This window comes from Peromyscus californicus, unplaced genomic scaffold, assembly GCF_007827085.1.
Source record: "Peromyscus californicus insignis strain IS unplaced genomic scaffold, ASM782708v3 Scaffold_20__1_contigs__length_68692818, whole genome shotgun sequence".
In the NCBI taxonomy this organism is placed as follows: Eukaryota; Metazoa; Chordata; class Mammalia; order Rodentia; family Cricetidae; genus Peromyscus; species Peromyscus californicus.
The window spans coordinates 44,726,919-44,744,633 of NW_026294503.1; the positions used below are offsets into that span (position 1 = coordinate 44,726,919).

A 17,715-nucleotide genomic window follows, 5' to 3' on the forward strand; every position below is an offset into this window, starting at 1 on the left:
TCCCCACCAAGTTCAACCAGTTAATCCCCTTTGCACAGAGGTAGGACAGACTTCCGCCAGGTGGGGGCGCTGTGACACATTCTCACTCCAGGACAGCAAGCGACTGAGCCCAGAGCCTCTGTAGAGAGCAAGGATTCACCAGCACAGACATGTATCCAAGGACGCGTCAGATTATTTGACGCCACGTGCATTCATTCCTCCAAAGAACTCTGGATGAACTTCAATAACCAGAAGTTCGTGCTTCTGGTTCTTGGTCCACACTGCCACCTTTGAGAGCCAGGTCTGTGGGGAAAGCAAGCTCGTCCACCTTTGAGCATCTGTCTCCCTCATCTGCAGGGACAAACAGGAAATGAGCTTGGATCACGGACTCTAATGCCAGCTCGTCCACCGGCAGCTGGTCCTGAGCCATCAATGACCCATCTGAGCTTGGGCTGGCTCTACACCTTGGGCAGCTGGGAAATTAGAGATGAAAGATGCCAAAATCCAAGTCCACAACTAGAAACCCAAAGCTAGACTGTCCCCTCCCCTGAGTCGAGGGGAGAGAGCCCAGGAGTCCCCACCCAGAATCCACGCCTCCTTCACACCTGAAGAGTCAGGGTTCAGCTGGCAGCTACCGCTCCAAGTTCTGGCACAGCCTGGAATGAGCCGGTGGGATGGAGAAGCCTGAGGCTACCCTAGAGGCGTGTCCTGCCCCTCACCGCCTCGGCGCCGGCCTCCCACCGCCAACAGTTAGTTTCTCTTTCTCTTTGCGATCCCCTCGGGCCATTGTACCCAGGAGCAGGTCTCTGCCAATCGAGGGGGACAGATGGTAGGAGGGAAGGTAGGCAGGAGCCTGCTGGGCTCGATCGCCCAGAGCCCTCCCATTCCGGGAGCTGAAGCAGGAAGAGGGTGGGGCCTGCACTCACATGGCCCAGGAGGTCACTCGCATTTCTGGGGTCTCCCAAAACCGGGGCCTATACACAGGAAATGCAATCCCAGCGCCTGGGGCCCAGAGCTGGGATGGGACCAACCTGCCCGGGATGCCGCCGTCGCAGACCCTACTCACCAATCAGGTACCGCTGGCCCCGCTACTCCAAGATTTCCCCTGCAGTCTCTTCCTGGGGGCCCCCATTGTGCTATGTGCTGGGCCTCTCCTCCAGGTCCCCAACCCTGCGACTCCTCTCTCTCTCTCCATGATCCTCGGTAGCCCGCACTCCCTTCGAGGGTCCCGCGGTTGCCTCGTAGCTGCTTTTACACTGGCCCCCTGGCACTCCTCTCCATATCTCCCATATTTCTTCCTCTTAAAACTCCTCCTCAGGCGGGGGCTGCTCGCCCGTGGGTCTTTCCGCTGATCCTGGGCTGGGCTGTGCGTCAGAATTTAAAGACAAGTCCATGGAAGCGAACTTTGGAGCACTTTCGATGGATGTTCTAGGCTCTCCATGCTGTTCCCACCCAACCTCGGGAGAAGAGGGGGCCACTCTGATGTGAATCACCTTTCCCGAAGTAGCCCCCCCGGGAAAGAAAGCGTGAAAAGAGAAGTCCCTCGACACACCCACTTCCTGGATGGCCACTGTGACCCCTCACAACCACACCATTCAGATAACCTTTGAGAAAAAGAAAAAGAGTAGGGGGCGGGCGGGGTTGGCACTGGGGAGATTGGCTCTTCAGTTAGGAACGGTTTCTGCTTCCACAGAGGACCCAAGTTCAATTCCCACAACCAATTGCATCTCCAACTTCAGACCTCCAGGCATCCCAACATGCACATATTCTCTCTCTCTCTCTCTCTCTCTCTCTCTCACGCACACACACACACACACACACACACACACACACACACACACACGTACACATATCCAATGTCAAGAGATATAGGCAGCCCGGCGGTGGTGGCGCACGCCTTTTATCCCAGCACTCGGGAGGCAGAGCCAGGTGGATCTCTGTAAGTTTGAGGCCAGCCTGAGCTACAGAGTGAGTTCCAGAGCTACACAGAGAAAACGTTTCAAAAAACCTAAATAAATAAATAAATAGAGACATAAGCGTGTGTGTGTGTGTGCGCGTGTATATGTATATATGTATACATATGAATATGGAAGTTATACCCCCAAACTGCCTACTCCCACAGGTGACACTGTCACTGATTTCTATTCCCTCTCCTGGTGCTTTTGAGCTTGATTAAAAAATTCCTTGGACGGCTCATGTGTAAGTAGAAGGCAGGCCCAGTTAGTGCCAAGAAAGTGGAGGAGTAAGAGTGGTCAGCAGCCGGAGACCACGGGCCCTCCTGCACCCCAAGCAGCCATGGGTAGGGGGTGGGGGGATGCAGGCTTTCAAGGCTAGTTCTTTTACCTGCTGAACCATCTTCCTGGCCCATAGTGGGGTTTTTTCCCCCGTCTTTAGAACATTCACCTTCTCCTGAGTGACTTGATTCTATCTAGTGGTGGATAGACCTGTACAGAGCAACTGTCAGGAGGGGCCTCTGCAAGGCCTCTCAAGAAAAGCATGTCTGAATCTTCAACAGACAGGCCTTGCCAGCCACCGCTCTTTCCAGGCTTAGAGCTCCCGAAGCCAGGTATAGACACTTATCTGTTAATAGCCTTGGCCCATGGGTGGCCTTGAAACCAGGCCTGGGTGTCACCTCTCCTCCCTGTGACAGAGATAAGACTCTTCTTCTGACCAGGGGTTGATTGAAGGCTGGGTCTTCCGGCCTTTTGTTCTCCAGGCTGCTGACTGAGGGAGGGGGTCCAGGCTGATTCCCTCCACCAACACTTAACCATTGTCCTAACAACATCGGAGATCAACTGGTCTACCAGGGACCCAGTTCTTTCCCACCAAGCTCTATGATAGGGGATCTCTGCCTCCTGGTTTTGGGTTGTTACTGTGTTGTGGGATTTGGTGGTGGTGGTGGTGGTGGTGGTAGTAGTTTGGCTGCTTTTGTTTTTTTCAGACAGGATTTTGCTATGAAGCCTTGGCTAGCCTTGAACTCACTATATAGATCAAGCAGGACTCAATTTTGTAATAATCTCCCCCTGTTCCTGCTCCCCAAAGGCTATAGTTACAGGCTTGGGCTTACCCTGTCTATTAAATGGGAACATTTCCTGCAGGGTCATGGAAGGATTTTTATGAGTTCAGACCCAAGAAATGCTGAGACAGTAGATTGTCTATGTGAAGGTAGGAATTTCTCTGACAAGATCTCTCTCTCTCTCTCTCTCTCTCTCTCTCTGTGTGTGTGTGTGTGTGTGTGTGTGTGTGTGTGTGTGTGTGTGTGTGGTTGTACTCATGTGCTGACATCTGGAAGCCAGAGGTTGATGTCCAGTGTCTTCCTCAGTTGCACTCCGCCTTATTTCTTTGAGTTAGGACCTTTCAGTGAAACAAGCTTGTGGATTCCAGTTGGCTGGCCAAAGAGCTCCTGGGATCCTCCTGTCTCTGCTACCCTAGCTCTGGGGTTATAGATGCACACCCCTGTGCCTGGCTTTTACATCTGCTCTGAGAACTGGGAGTTGGGTATAAGCACTTTATTACTGAGTCATAGCTAGAGTACCATTTCCTTGATTTCTAAAACCTCCGTACTCTATAGAGGTGTTAAGTCAGGAAGGGGCTGGGGTGAGATGCTAACCGTTATTACTCAGGCTTGGAAGCGTTCTGTGCCGCCCATGTTCTCAGGTAGGGGCTCCACTGGAAGGGCAGGCACTGGGACACGGGTCGGACAGGAAGGACTACTCTGACAACAGCATTCCCTCCCCTTTCCCCCATCTCCCCGCTTTCGGGAACTGTCAAAGGTTGACATGAGGCGGTGTCTCAGGACTCCAGGGGCCTTGTTCTGCTTGGAGTCCCTCCAGGGCACATGCTGCAGCTTCTGTTTTCTCCCTTGTGCCTGTAGAAACCCGATAAAGCTGTTGTATCAAAGAACCTTCTACTTCCACTTTGAGAACCTACGCTATGCCAACAGCCGAAACAACACCTTCTTGTGCTACGAAGTGCATAGGATGGAGTGCGGTGAACTCGCCCCCCTTTACCAGGGGGTCTTCAGAAAAGAGGTATTAGGGTTGGAGGTGTAGCTCAGTTGGTAGAGAGTTTACCTGATGTGCATGGAGTCCTGGGTTTGATCCGTGGCGGCCCAGAAAACCCAGGCACAGTGGCTCATACCTGTAATCCTAGCTCTCAGGAAGGCTGGCAGTGCAAGATCATCCTGGGTTATGTAGAGTCCGGGGCCCGCCTGGGTGATGTGAGATCTTATCCAAACAAACAAATCAATAAATACCAAGGGGCACCAGAGGCATGGAGAAGACCAGAGTTTGGATCCCGGGCATCCATGTAAAAGCCGGGTGGGCACAGAGGGCAGCTACAATCCTAACCTATGGGAGGCAGAGCCAGGGAAGTGCCAGGGCAAGCTGGCTCACTGGGCTAGCTGAAGCATCGAGCTCTGGGTACAGTGGGGGACCCTGCTTCAATGTGGAGAGTAAACGAGAAAAACATCCAGTATCAAGTTCTAGCCTCCACATACACATGCTCCAGCACACGTGTGTTCCCACACACGGGAACACACACACACACACACACACACACACACACACACACACACACAATCTAAATAAATAGATTGCTCAGGCTCTCCTTAGCCCATTGAGAATATAGAATGATTAATGTGGCTGGGCATGGTGGTGCACACCTTTAATCCCAGCATTGAGGAGGCAGAGGCAGGAGGATCTCTGAGTTCAAGGCCAGCCTGGTCTACAGAGCCAGCTCCAGGACAGCCAGGGCTACACAGAAAAGCACTGTCTTGAAAAACCAATAAAATACATGTTTAGAGGAAACAAAATGACGTGTGTTGCGTACATGCTGTAAATGTTAACTCGGATGAGCCACATTTCAAGACTCGGTAGCTACCCACGGCCAGCTAAGGGAACATCTTAGCCTGTGCCCTCCCTGGCAGATACCGCAGATGATAACTAGCCGCCCGGTGGACCTGGCTACAGCAGGGCTCAGAATGCTACTGAGAGATGCCAGGGAGGTGCAGAACGGATGTGGGGTTAGTAGCTAAACCTGGAATGGTGAGGGATGCAAAATTAACAAAGGAGGCTGGTGAGGGGTGGAGACACAGAACCAGTCCAGTGCCAGAATCCCGCCTCCACACGCAGCCTGCTCCCCCCCCCCCCCATCATGGGTTCCCCTTTCTTTCCCAGGATGACATCCATGCTGAAGAGTGCTTCCTCTACTGGTTCCACGCCCAATTACTGGAAGTGTTGCCCCCTAGTAAAGAGTACAAGATCACCTGGTATGTGTCCTGGAGCCCCTGTGGCAGCTGTGCGGAGCAGGTGGCCAGGTTCCTGGCCACCCACCGCAACCTGAGCCTGGCCATCTTCAGCTCCCGCCTCTACTATTTTTGGGACCCCCACTACCAGCACAAGCTCCACAGGCTGATTCAGGCAGGAGCCCAGATAGCTGCCATGGACTTCCCAGGTGAGGGGTGGGCGTCAGGGCTGCAGGAGGGCCTGTGGGCGTGCCGCACAGTGAAGGGGGAGCGGCCGGGGTGCCAGCCTTGAGGGACTGTGGAGAGCTCTGCTGGCCCCTGACCGCCTTCTCTCCTCTTCTGTCTCAGAATTTAAAAAGTGTTGGGACGCGTTTGTGGACAATGGCGGCAAGTCGTTCAGGCCTTGGAAGAAACTTAAAATCAATTTTAGGTTCCAGGATTCCAAGCTTTGGGATATTCTCAGGTGAGGGACTTTCTTTTTTTTTTTTATTCGAGACAGGGTTTCTCTGTGTAACTTTGCGCCTTTCCTGGGACTCACTTGGTAGCCCAGGCTGGCCTCGAACTCACAGAGATCCGCCTGGCTCTGCCTCCCGAGTGCTGGGATGAAAGGCATGTGCCACCACCACCCGGCGAGGGGCTTTCTTATGCCGGGCCACCTCCCCTCTTCTCCCTCCTCCCAGACCTCCTCTTTCTCTGGGGCATCTTTACCCACAAGGCTCTTCCCACCCCGTAGCCTGGTGTCTCCGATCACGACACCGTGATTGAATCCTCTTGCTAAACGGAAACGAACTGGTGTATGTGTGGGCATGGAGGTTGTAAGGTAGAGACTCCAACAAGGCAGCCTGGAGGAGGTGAAGAGATGCTCAGCAGTTAAGAGCATTGGCTGCTCTTCCAGAGGACCTGGGTTCAGTTCCCAGCACCCACGTGGCTGCTCAGAACTGGACATAACTCTAGCCCACGGGAATCCAGAACCCTCGCACAGGCACACATGCAGGCAAAACACCACGGCACGTAGAAAATAATTTTTTTTAAAATAAAAGACAGCCGCTGGGCAGTGGTGGCACACGTCTTTAATCCCAGCACTCGTGAGGTAGAGGCAGGCGAATCTCTGTGAGTTCGAGGCCATACTGGTCTACAGATCAAGTTCTAGGACAGCCAGGGCTACACAGAGAAACGCTGTCTTTATTTTTATTTATTTATTTATTTTTTGGTTTTTCGAGACAGGGTTTCTCTGTGTAGCTTTGCGCCTCTCCTGGAACTCACTTGGTAGCCCAGGCTGGCCTGGGACTCACAGAGGTCCGCCTGGCTCTGCCTCCCGAGTGCTGGGATTAATGGTGTGCGCCACCACCGCCCGGCGAAACCCTGTCTTAAAAAAAAAAAAAATGCAGCCTGAGTGTTAAGAGGAAGGAAGAGGCTGTCAGATTCCCAGCGGCCAGGATGTCACCCACCAGATGCTAAGCCAGCCCGCTGTGCCCTCTCCAGGTCCCAGAGGCTGGCGGGCAGTTTTTTTCTGAGGCTCTCCCCTGGCTTGTAGATGGTCCCTTCTTGTTGAGTCTCTGTGTGCTGTGGTCCTAGCATCCCTCTGTCCAAATTCCCTCTTCCCTCTCTAAGGCTCGGATTAGGACCCATCTAAATGGTTCCATTCTGAGTCCTAAGGCTTAGGGCCTTGAACTTGGGCTCCTTACCATAAGAGACTTCTTTGTGGATGGAGAGCCCAGAGTTGTCAGGGCCCAGGAGAATCCCTGACCAAGCCCTGACACCTTCTTCCATTTAGACCTTGCGACACCCTGGACCCCTCCTCATTGTCCCCTCACCCTGTCAAATATCTGTCTGATGTCTCCCAGAGATGACGTTCTGGGGGGATGCAGGTGAGCCATGGGGACTGGACAGAAAGGAATGGTGGAGTATATACTTACGTAAGAGTCGGGGAGGGGGGTTGAGGAACAAGGCGGGGAAGAGTAGAGGCTGGTAAGACGGTTCAGTAAAGGTCCTTGTCATACAGCCTTGCCACATGAGCTTGATCCCTGGAACCCCCAGAAAGGAGGAAGGGGAGAACCAACTCTACTGAGTTGCCCTCTGACCTCCAGACTTAGGCCATGGCAGATACACACCTATGTCATACACACACACATGCACACACACATATTATAATAATAATAATAATACAAGGAATAAATACTGGTTTGTTTGTTTTTTAAGGGTAGATACTGTCTAAGAGGGACAACCAGGGGATGCACCTCTGGCCCTGGGCAGGATGGGAAGTGAGACCAGGAGGCAGGTGTTTCGGGGAAGCTCAGGGGAGCATGCTGACAGGCTGGCCAGGGATAATCGCCTTTGACATCCCCTGCCATTTCATAACACCATGAGAAGCAAGGCCTCAGCTTGACCCAGATGACTCCAGGCATGCAGACACAGGGGCAGGGATACTATGAGGTCACCATGTGGTGGCCAGAGTCCCATCTTCCTCTGGGCTGTTGGTATGTCATTTGAGGGCAGCAGCAGCCAGGGTCCTCTGGCTGGGTCAGCATGTCTGCCTTCCAAATCTCCCCTAAGGGAAGAGGTACAGAGGGGCCCTGATGTGGCCCCAAGCTCCATGATCCCAGTCACCAACATTGTCCCTCATGAGCAAGACTGCCTCTTGTGTTGGGAGGTACTTAGGCCTGTCCTTGAGACCCACCCCCGCGTGTCCAGTAGCTGCCAGAGCCTGGCATGGCTCCTCAGGCAGCATACACCACCTCTTCCCCTGGCTCACAGACTTGGTGTATTCTGTCCCTCACGGTGCCTCTCAAGGCTGGAGACGTGGGAATATTCCCTAGGGAGAAGCCAGGGTTCCACCTTTTGATGTGAGACACACCTCAGCCCTCTAACTCGGATATACAGATGTGACCTCTTCCTGAAAGGACCCAGCTCATTCTGTAATCTTCCTCAGACGCTGGCTCCAGGATGTTAGGATAGATGGGGGAGGAGGGGCTCTCTAAACTCTTGCCGGAGTCTCTGTTAATGTCGGATTGGAGCCAGGGCGGGATGGAGGCTGAGCGTAGGGAGGAGGTACCGGAGGAGGACTGTGGGGAGAGAGAAGGCCTGCTGGGGGCTCTAGTTCTTGTGAGAGCCAGGCCCTGAGGTGACAGCTTTCACAGAGTGTTCTTTGTATTTTCTAATCTGAGGCTCCTTGGTTGAGACTTGCCAAAGCAGGCCGACAGCTTCAGGAATGTGCACTTGAAGTCCATGTCCTTGTATCTTAGACCTGGCAGGCCGTGGGGGAGTCACCTCTTCCCCACCCCCTTACTCCTGCTACTTAGAACAATGAAGGCCACAGAAGCAGCAGCTGGAGCGGGAGGGAACCCAGCCAAGCAGACCTGGCCAGCACTCCAGCCATGTCCTTCATCGCTGTGTGGCTTCTAGAGACAGTCTCTGCCTCTCTGTGTGCTTGAGACCTCTTCTGAGATGACAGAGCCATGAACCTCCCCCCCACGCCACCCCTACCCCACTGTGCCCCCCTTCCTGTACTGTTGGTGTAGCAGATAGGGCAGAGGTACTACCTTCTCCAGGGCTATAGATGAAATCCTGTGCCCTGACCCACACCAAGTGCCAGGTAGGGGTGAGTGAAGAGGACTCCCATCTGCCTTTCCCCCTTCCCAATCCACCTGTGCCTCCGCCTCCCTTTCTGGCATTTACTTCCTCTTTCCTTTGGGGTCCTTGCTCAGACTGCATGGGGAGGCCCGTCTCCACCCCAGGCTCTGCTTTGCCAAGTCACAGGACAATAGGAAGGAGAGTGAGCCTGAGACTGCCAGCCTGACTGCCCTGGGCCCTCCAGTTCCCGGGTAGAGCCTGTAGATCACTATCAGGGTCTTCTAGGCAGAGCCTACTTAATAAAATGTCCCAGTCCCCACATAGTGCACATAGCATAGCATCCCCAGATGCTAACATGCTACATGGGGATGGCAGACACACACAGAGTCACATAAATAAAAATGAAATTAAAAAAAATTTAGAAGGACCTGCCTAATGCTTGGTGTAGTGGCACAGATCTTTTTGTTTGTTTTGTGTGTTTTTTTTTTTTTTTTTTTTTTTTTTCTGAGACAGGGTTTCTCTGTGTAGCTCTGGCTGTCCTGGAACTCACTCTGTAGACCAGGCTAGCCTTGAACTCAGATTCACCTGCTTCTGCCTCCCAAGTGCTGGGATTAAAAGCCTACCCCCACCCCGCCCCCTTCTGTGGCACAGACCTTTATTCCTAGCACCAATAAGTGGATCTCTATGAGCTCAAGGCTAACCTGCTCTACATGGTGAACTTTAGGTCAGCCAGAGCTACACAGTAAGACTCTGTTTAAAAACAAAAGATCTGCCTGGTGGGCACAGGCAGGATGGGCATAAGTAGATTATGAGTCCTTTTGAGGAGAAAGCATAAATCCTTGAGTAGTTCACTGTTGGAATAGGGCTGCCTGTGTATCACCATCAGCACTTTGGATGTTGTAAGACCCATCCTTCCTTGGGTTCTGGCTGACCTTTTTGCCCCTTTACCATCATCCTTGGTTTAGGTTCAGAAGCTTCAGCTATGGAATACACTGAAGGATAGTTCCAGCAGGCTGTTTAGGTGCTGCTAATACACAAAGTTCCTGTGTGTTACTGCTCCGATTGTCTTCTGGATATTGTGTGTGCACTCATGCATGCATGTGCCCACACCCACACTTCTGGGGGAGGGCTACAGAGTTACCTCTGCTGGAGCACGATTGGACAAAATAAGGAAAGCTTGAGGACTGCTCAGGGGTTAAAAGCACCAACTGCTCTTGCAGAGGAACCCCGCACTCACATCAGGTAGCTCATAATTGCCGGTAACTCCAGTTTCAGGAGATCTGACACCCTCTTCTGGCCTCTTAGGGCACCAGCATACATGTGCCCATACCCATCTCCCCCCACCCAGCCCCTACAGAATTAAGATGAAAACTAAAATCTTTTTTTTTTTTTTTAGCACTGGCTATCCTAGAACACACTCTGTAGACCAGGCTGGCCTCAAACTCACAGAGCTCTCCTTGCTTCTGCCTCCAGAGTGCTGGGATTAAAGGCATGTGCCACCACTGCCTGGCTTACAATCTTTTTGAAAAGAAAGAAAAGTTTCATCGATCTTGGACAATGAACTCAACTTAGTCAGGAGGAAAGGGCATGCAGAGGGGCCGAGAACCTGTCTACGATGACCTGTGCTTGCAGTTTTGACATAGAAGGCATGTGCTCCGCCCGGAGAACATGGGGTTGCTTTCTCCTGAAGAACCAGGCAGGGTGAGGATGCAGGCTGGGCCCAGACCACTTGGGCCTCTTCACAGTATTTCTCAGAGTCTGAGCTAGGAATGGACACCTCAGGACTGTTCTTTATCCCCCCCTCCCCCCCATATCTGCAGTCTTGGGAATGAGGCCTGGGATCTGAGGGTGGGACGCTGCTGCTAGATGTAACCTTTGTCCACTTGCTTCCGTTTTTCCTTTTGAGAGGTAGGTTGGATGAGTTAAGGCTCAGAGAATCTCACCAAACTTTACATGTGGTGAGGTATTTGGTTTGGTTTTGGTTTTTCAAGATGGGGTTTCTCTGTGTAACAGCCCTGGCTGTCCTAAAACTCACTTTGTAGACCAGGCTGGCTTCGAACTCACAGAGATCCACCTGCCTCTGCCTCTTGAGTGCTGGGATTAAAGGTGTGCTCCACCACGCCCCTGCTCACATGGTGAGGTTCTGTTTGTTTGTTTTTTAGATCTAATTCTTTTCATTTCATGCATATGAATGTTTTGCACTTATGTAAGTACACCCGCAGGCATGGCCTGTAGAGCGCAGAGGAGGGATCAGATACCTTGGAACTAGAGTTACAGAAGGCTACGAGCCACCATGTGGGTGCTGGGAACCAAACCTGGGTCCTTTGCAAGAGCAGCCAGTGCTCTTAACCACTGAGTCACCAGGAGCCCTTCAGATGGCCCTATTGCCCCAACATGTGAGATTTTGTAGATTTGAATTTTGACAGAGATGCCAGAAAATGAGATCCCTGAACACTTGGAAAAGACAGGGGTGAGGGAGATGGCTCATGAGGTCTGATTATTTGCTTTGTAAGCATGAAGACCAGAGTTCAAATCCCAGTACCCGTGTAAAAAAAAAGGTTGGGAAAGCTGAATGTGTTTATAACCCAGTGTTGAGTGTCAAAGATGGCCAGGTCCCGGGAGCTCACTAGACTAAATGAGGAGCTCCCAGTTCAGTGAGAGGCTCCCTGTCTGTCTCAAGGCAATAAGGTAGGGGGTGACAGATAAAGATACCCAGTGTCCTGCTCTGGCCTCCACATGGGCGCACATGGGTGTATATGTCCACATGCATGTACACCAAACATACCACACGTGTACACAGAAAAAGAGAAGATAGCCAGGCTGTGGTGGTGCATACCTTTAATCATCCCAGCACTCACAAGGCAGAGGCAGGTGGATCTTTGTGAGTTTGAGGCCAGCCTGGTCTACAGAGGGAGTCCAGGCCAGCCAGGGCTGTTACATAGAGAAACCCTGTCTCAAAAAACCAAAGAGAGAGAGAGAGAGAGAGAGAAAGAAAGAAAGAAAATGCACAATACTATACGGGGCCAAGGCTCCTGATCTGGGAGCTCACACTTTGGCCTGTGACGTTACACAGGAAGTTAAATGCTTTTAGAGTCTGAAGTCAGATTTGTTCCACTTGAAAAGAAAGCATCCTAGTAGTAAGTAAGAAAGGACAGGGCTGGCTGTCCCGTGATGGGACTATGGGCACTCACAAAGCATCCCCTTGGAAGGTAAAGCAGTGTCTTAATAGAGAGGGCTCCAGGCACAGGGCAGTCAGCACTCCTGGGAAGAAAGCAGAGCCTTACCAATCAATGGAAGATGGAGTTTCCAGCAGAGATCACAGGATTTGGGGCTCACTGCAGAGACCCGTGAGGAAAGGCAGGCAAGAAAGGAAAGCCAGAGTTAAGAGGATTCACTCCAGACAAGCTGCCCCTGACATCGTGCCATACTCTGAAGTCAGGAATTGAGAGAGAAGAAAGAGAAGCAAGTTTTGCTGTGTGTCACAGCCACAGAGATGGGAGAGAGGGACAGAGAGAGGGAGAGGAAAAAATTCCACACAACACACATGTTCACCCAGGATGAGCTGGGCCTCCTGTATTTCAACCAGGAAGTGAGACAAGACAGGAAACAGTCCCTTCTCCCATCTAGGCTAAGCGGTTGAGCCACCTTGTCCCAGGCCTTCAGGTCCCATCAAAGAGTCACTTTGGCCAGGAACCATCAGGTGTCCTTGGGTTCCAGAGCAGAGAGACGGTCCCAGAAGAATCCATGTCTTCGCTCCAGGGGCAGTGATGGAGCCCAGACACCTTCAGGTTCCATTGGGGAGCAGCCTTGGCTAGAGACATCACTTGTTTATGACCACACATGCCACTCACCAAGGGCTGCCAGTGAAGGGAAACAGAAGAGCAGTGAGGAGGCCTTGTAGGGATGGTGGAGACAGGTTGATGATGCAGACGTCAGAAGTAGAGGAGGGTCGGTCATTAGATCATCGGGCAGGGCAGTAGGAAGTGTGCTGATGTGTTCTATGGGGCTGCTTCTATGTGGGGAGTTTCTACGTCAGTCAGACAGTGATGTCACGTAGCCCCATCAATTCAAGTTTGGACTTAGAGCCAGCAAGAGTCAAAAAAATGTCTGGAGTCAGGCAGTGGTGGCACACGCCTTTAATCCCAGCACTCAGGAGGCAGAGGTAGGTGGATCTCTGTGAGTTTGAGGCCAGCCTGGTCTATAGAGAAAGTTCCAGAATAGCCAAGGCTACCCAGAGAAACCCTGTCTCAAAAAAACAAAAACAAACACAAAAATATGTCTCGGGCTGGCAAGATGTCTGAGTAGATAAACGTGCTGCCAACCTGATGAGCCACGCGGTAGAAGGAAGGGTCCAGCTCCTGCAAGCTGACCTCTGACTGCCACATGGGCTATGGCATTTAGTCGTGCATAATTGCACACACTCAGAATTAATAAATAGATAAATAAATGTGAAGCATTTTCTAAAATGGTTCAGCATGCCCATCATTCCTAAATGGCATCCACAGGGAGTGTGGCGCCAATGCGCAGGGTGGGAGGGAGACCATGCTCCGAGGCACCTGCACCTTCCCCTCCTTGGCCCAGAGGTCACATTTTCACACCTTCATTGGTTGGTTTCTTGTACAGAAACCCGGTGAATCTGCTGAGAGAAGACATATTCAACTTGCAGTTTAACAACGGGCAGTGGGTTGAGCCCGTCCAGCATCGCTTCTACCAAAGGACGACCTATCTGTGCTACCAGCTGGAGCAGTACGATGACCAAGAGCCGCTCAAAGGCTGCCTGCAAAACAAGGTGCCAGATAGGTTCTCAGAGCCAGATGGAGAGGCAGCCAGGGACTCCCCCTCTCCAGTACACCGTGCACACTGTGAGGGTCCCAATGTTCACTTCCATTTTTTTTTTTTTTAAACTCACACACTATGGCTTAGTCCTTCTTGCTGGCCCTGGATCTTTCGAGGTTATTCCCTTTCATAGCAAAGTCTTCCCGCCATTCATGATGCACTCAATGTTAGATAACCCTCCCAGCTCAGCTTTTTTACTGCCTTGGAGAAACAATGGACTGCACCCAGTGGCCTCTTTACTGCTGTCTCCCAGGCTGCATCCTGATTAAAACATCTTTGAAAAACGCTTGCTGGGCGTAGTGGTGCACGCCTTTAATTCCAGCGCTGGGGAGGCAGAGGCAAGTGGATCTCTGTGAGTTCAAGGCCAGTCTGATCTACATAGTATGAGTTTTAGGACAGTCAGGACTACACTGAGAGACCCTGTCTTGGGGGAAGAAGAAGAAGAAGAAGAAGAAGAAGAAGAAGAAGAAGAAGAAGAAGAAGAAGAAGAAGAAGAAGAAGAAGAAGAAGAAAAGAAAAACTCTTGAGTCAGCATCCTAAAGTGAGGCTACAGCACTGGGGACCATCTCAAAAGCACCATCTGTTTACTGACCCCTTTTCTCTGGGCACCTCTGGGATCCCCGTCCAATTTAGAAAAGGCTGTGGTGCTTTGGGAATGCAGAGTTAGGGAGTGAGTGCAGAAAGGAGAGTCCTCTGCTAGGCAAGACATTAGGAAATTCACAAGCTAGAGCCCCTGGTCTCCAAGCTCACCCCCAATCTCATGATGTCTGGCTTCTGCCTTCCAACTCTTTCTTCTCTCTGCCTGGACTCCCCTCAGAAAGGTAAACATGCAGAAATCCTCTTCATTGATGAGATGCGTTCCTTGGAGCTGGGCCAAGTGCGAATCACCTGCTACCTCACATGGAGCCCCTGCCCGAACTGTGCCCAGAAACTGGCTGCGTTCAAAAGGGATCACCCAGACCTGGTTCTGCGCGTCTACACCTCCCGCCTGTACTTCCACTGGAGGAGGAAGTACCAAGAGGGGCTGTGTTCTCTGTGGCAATCAGGGATCCAGGTGGACGTCATGGACCTCCCGCGTAAGAAGGGACCACAGCCACCGGTGGGCAAGGGTTTCTCAGTTCCAAGAGGACTAGCGATGGCCAGGAGGCTGGGGGAGAAGCTGGGCAGGAAGGAAGGGTGCTGACCCTGCTGAGGGCAAAGATGTGCTTCCACCCGGAAGGGCAGATTCTATGCGGAGAGTAATATCCTGGGAGGAGAAGGCGGGAGAAGGAAGAAGGAAGGCCTCTGCACGGCCTGGGACCTCACTGGCTACCCGTTTTTCCATCTCAGAATTTATTGACTGCTGGACAAACTTTGTGAACCCCCAAAGGCCATTCCAGCCATGGAATCAACTGGAGAAAAACAGCAGGTGCATACAAAGACGGCTCCGGAGGATCAAGGAGGTGAGATCGCCCTGCTGCAGGCCCCGCCTCCTAGTGTAGACCCCGCCCTCCTGCTTCAGGCCCCTCCTGCAGACACCGCCTCCCGTTTCAGGCTCCACCCCCTCCTGCCGCTGGGCTTCCTGCAGGCCCCGCCCCTCCCTCCCTGGGCTGGGCTTTGGAGCCCCCCTACTGTTCACCCTCCCCACTGCCCTCCCTCCTAGACTTACTTTGTTTTCTCCCACCAGAGCCTCCTAGTCCTGCCTTCTCTCCCTCAGGCACTCTCCTCACCTCTCCGCCCCTGTTCTTTCCTTGAACATCCCTATTTCCAATTTCCTCCCTTCCTCGGGCTCATTCGCACACCCTAATTGCTCTCTCCACAGTCCTGGGGCCTGCAAGGTTTGTTGAATGACTTTGGAAATCTACAGCTTGGACCCCCGTTGCCCTGAGTGGCAAGAAGAGATTCAAGACAGTCTCAAGCATGTCCTTTGGCATCCGCCCCGATGCCGGGTCTAGAAGACCTCGCTCTCCTATTTCTTTTCTCTTTTATTTTGTTTTGTTGTTGTTGTTTTGTTTCTGTTTTGTTACTTGATGCAGAGTCTCACTGTGTAGCTTGCTACTCTGGAACTCGCTACTAGACTAGGCTGGCCTGAAAGTCATAGAGATCCACCTGCCTCTGTCTTCTGAGTGCTGGGATTAAGGAATGCGCCACCATTCCGGACCTTCCCTTCCTTTCTTTTATTCTCATTTTATCTTTTTTTTTTTTTTTCATTAATAGGTGCTTAATTTTGTAATTGAAAAATTTAAGTTGGGCTGGGCATGGTGGCTCACACCTTTAACCCAGTACTTGGGAAGCAGGGGCAGGAGGATCTCCAAGAGTTCGAGGCCAGCCTGGTCTATAGAGAGAGTTCCAGGATAGCCAGGACTGCACAGAGAAACCTTGTCTTGAAATAAATAAATAAATAAAAAAGAAGGGAAAAGAAAAAAGAAAATTAAGAAATTAAGTTGGGCGTGATGGGTCATGTCTGTAATCCAGCACTTGAGAGGCTGAGGGCAGGAAGATTGCCACAAGTTTGAGGTCAGCCTGGGGTACACAGTGAGATCCTGTCTCAAAAAAAATAAAAAATCAAGAGAGCAGACAGTTGGGGTTTATTTGTTTGTTTGTTTGTCTATTTTGAGACATGCTTTAAGCCTCCTGAGTGCTGGCATTAAAGGTGTGCGCCAGTACTGCGCGGCTATAACAAAGAGTTTAAAATCCAAAAACCCGAGTTCCTCTCTAAGAAGGTGAACAACAGGCCCCTCACCAATCATGGTGGGAATGACAAGAAAGGGGAGCCAGAGAAACGGCTACAGGCAAGCAAGCTTGCTGCTCTTGAAGACTGGAGTTCAGATCCCAGCAGCTAACCCAGCTCTTAATTCCAGCTCCAGGGTATCTGATGCCCTTTCCTGGACAGCCCCCCCCCCCACCTGTGGGCACCGCCCCTATATATATATGCCTGTATATATGTGTGTGTGTGTATATATATATATATATATATATATATATATATATATATATATATGCCTGTATGTGTGTGTGTGTGTGTGTGTGTGTGTGTGTGTGTGTATATATATATATATATATATATATATGCCTGTATATATACATAGATTAAAGAGGAAAAGAAAGAGACGTTTGTGGGCAAATTCCCTGTGGAGTGTAGAAGAGTTGGATTAGGTTGTTTTCACTGTGTTCTGTCCCTTCCAAATCTCTATTATGTGCCTAAATTATCAAGACTAAGGCAGGCTTGCTGCTATACCCCAGCAGTCCTATGTACCGCAGAGGCTGAGGCAGAAGGATCTCAATCCAGTTCAAGGCCAGCCTGGAAACCTTAGGAAGACGTGTCTGCAGCCAGGAAACGAAGGGAAGCTGGCGCTTCCCAGCTTCCTGTTTCCCTCTTCCTCCGTACAGGACCCCCACCCCTGGGAAGCTGTCTCCCCCATCAGGGTGAGTCCTCTCTCTTCAAACCTTTCTGGGGGTCTGGGAGACATTCAGAGGGTAAGGTGCTTGCTGTACACCAAGAGGACCTGAGTTTGGTCCTCTGCGCCCATGTAAAAGGCTAGGTGTGACGTGACTTGCTTAGGGCCCGGTGCTGGTGGGGTGGAGTGGGAGGCTCAGGGATAGGATGATCCCCAGAGCTCGCTCACTGGCCAGTCACTTTAGCTACAATGGTGAGCCCTGGGTTCGGTGAAAGGTTCTTTTTCATTAATTAGTTGCCAGGCATAATGGTACATGTCTTCAACCCCAGCTTCCTACCCACAGAAGTAGACGGATCTCTGGAGTTCCAGGCCAGCCTTGTCTGTATAGGGAGTCCAGGCCAGCCTGTCTCAAAAACAAACTAACTAAATGAATAAGATGGAATACAATAGAGGAAGACAGCTGACGTTGACTTCATGTGTACCCCCTACACACACACACACACACACACACACACACACACCCCACAAGGAAATGACATAGACCTCTCTGGAAACACTGTTAAAGAAAGACATATCCAAATCCAGTCAGGCTGACAGGGTTAACCATCTTTTAAAAGTCTTCTTGTCAATTTAACAGCTAAATATGTCACTAGAACATTCCATCATGATCCTCAAAGGCTTATGGCCATTTCATTACACAAAACACAT

General features: G+C 51.4%; 1 protein-coding gene across 1 annotated transcript; it reads left to right on the forward strand.

The window, feature by feature from the left end:
* The first annotated feature begins 859 nt into the window (after positions 1–859).
* LOC128116778 (DNA dC->dU-editing enzyme APOBEC-3-like) lies at positions 860–16,052 on the forward strand. Its single transcript, XM_052748367.1, has 8 exons — positions 860–1,052; positions 3,854–4,010; positions 5,157–5,433; positions 5,573–5,687; positions 13,418–13,583; positions 14,448–14,706; positions 14,960–15,072; positions 15,432–16,052. Exons 1-8 carry the CDS (start codon positions 967–969, stop codon positions 15,495–15,497), a joined length of 1,239 nt encoding a protein of 412 aa, XP_052604327.1. The 5' UTR covers positions 860–966; the 3' UTR covers positions 15,498–16,052.
* Positions 16,053–17,715: the final 1,663 nt, after the last annotated feature.

Excerpts from the sequence above, each read along its gene's own strand:
- LOC128116778 (XM_052748367.1), top strand. The coding sequence starts at position 967 with ATGCAATCCCAGCGCCTGGGGCCCAGAGCTGGGATGGGACCAACCTGC. Across the intron at positions 1,053-3,853 it reads AGACCCTACTCACCAATCAG|AAACCCGATAAAGCTGTTGT; the intron begins GTACCGCTGGCC and ends TTGTGCCTGTAG. Across the intron at positions 15,073-15,431 it reads GGCTCCGGAGGATCAAGGAG|TCCTGGGGCCTGCAAGGTTT; the intron begins GTGAGATCGCCC and ends CTCTCTCCACAG.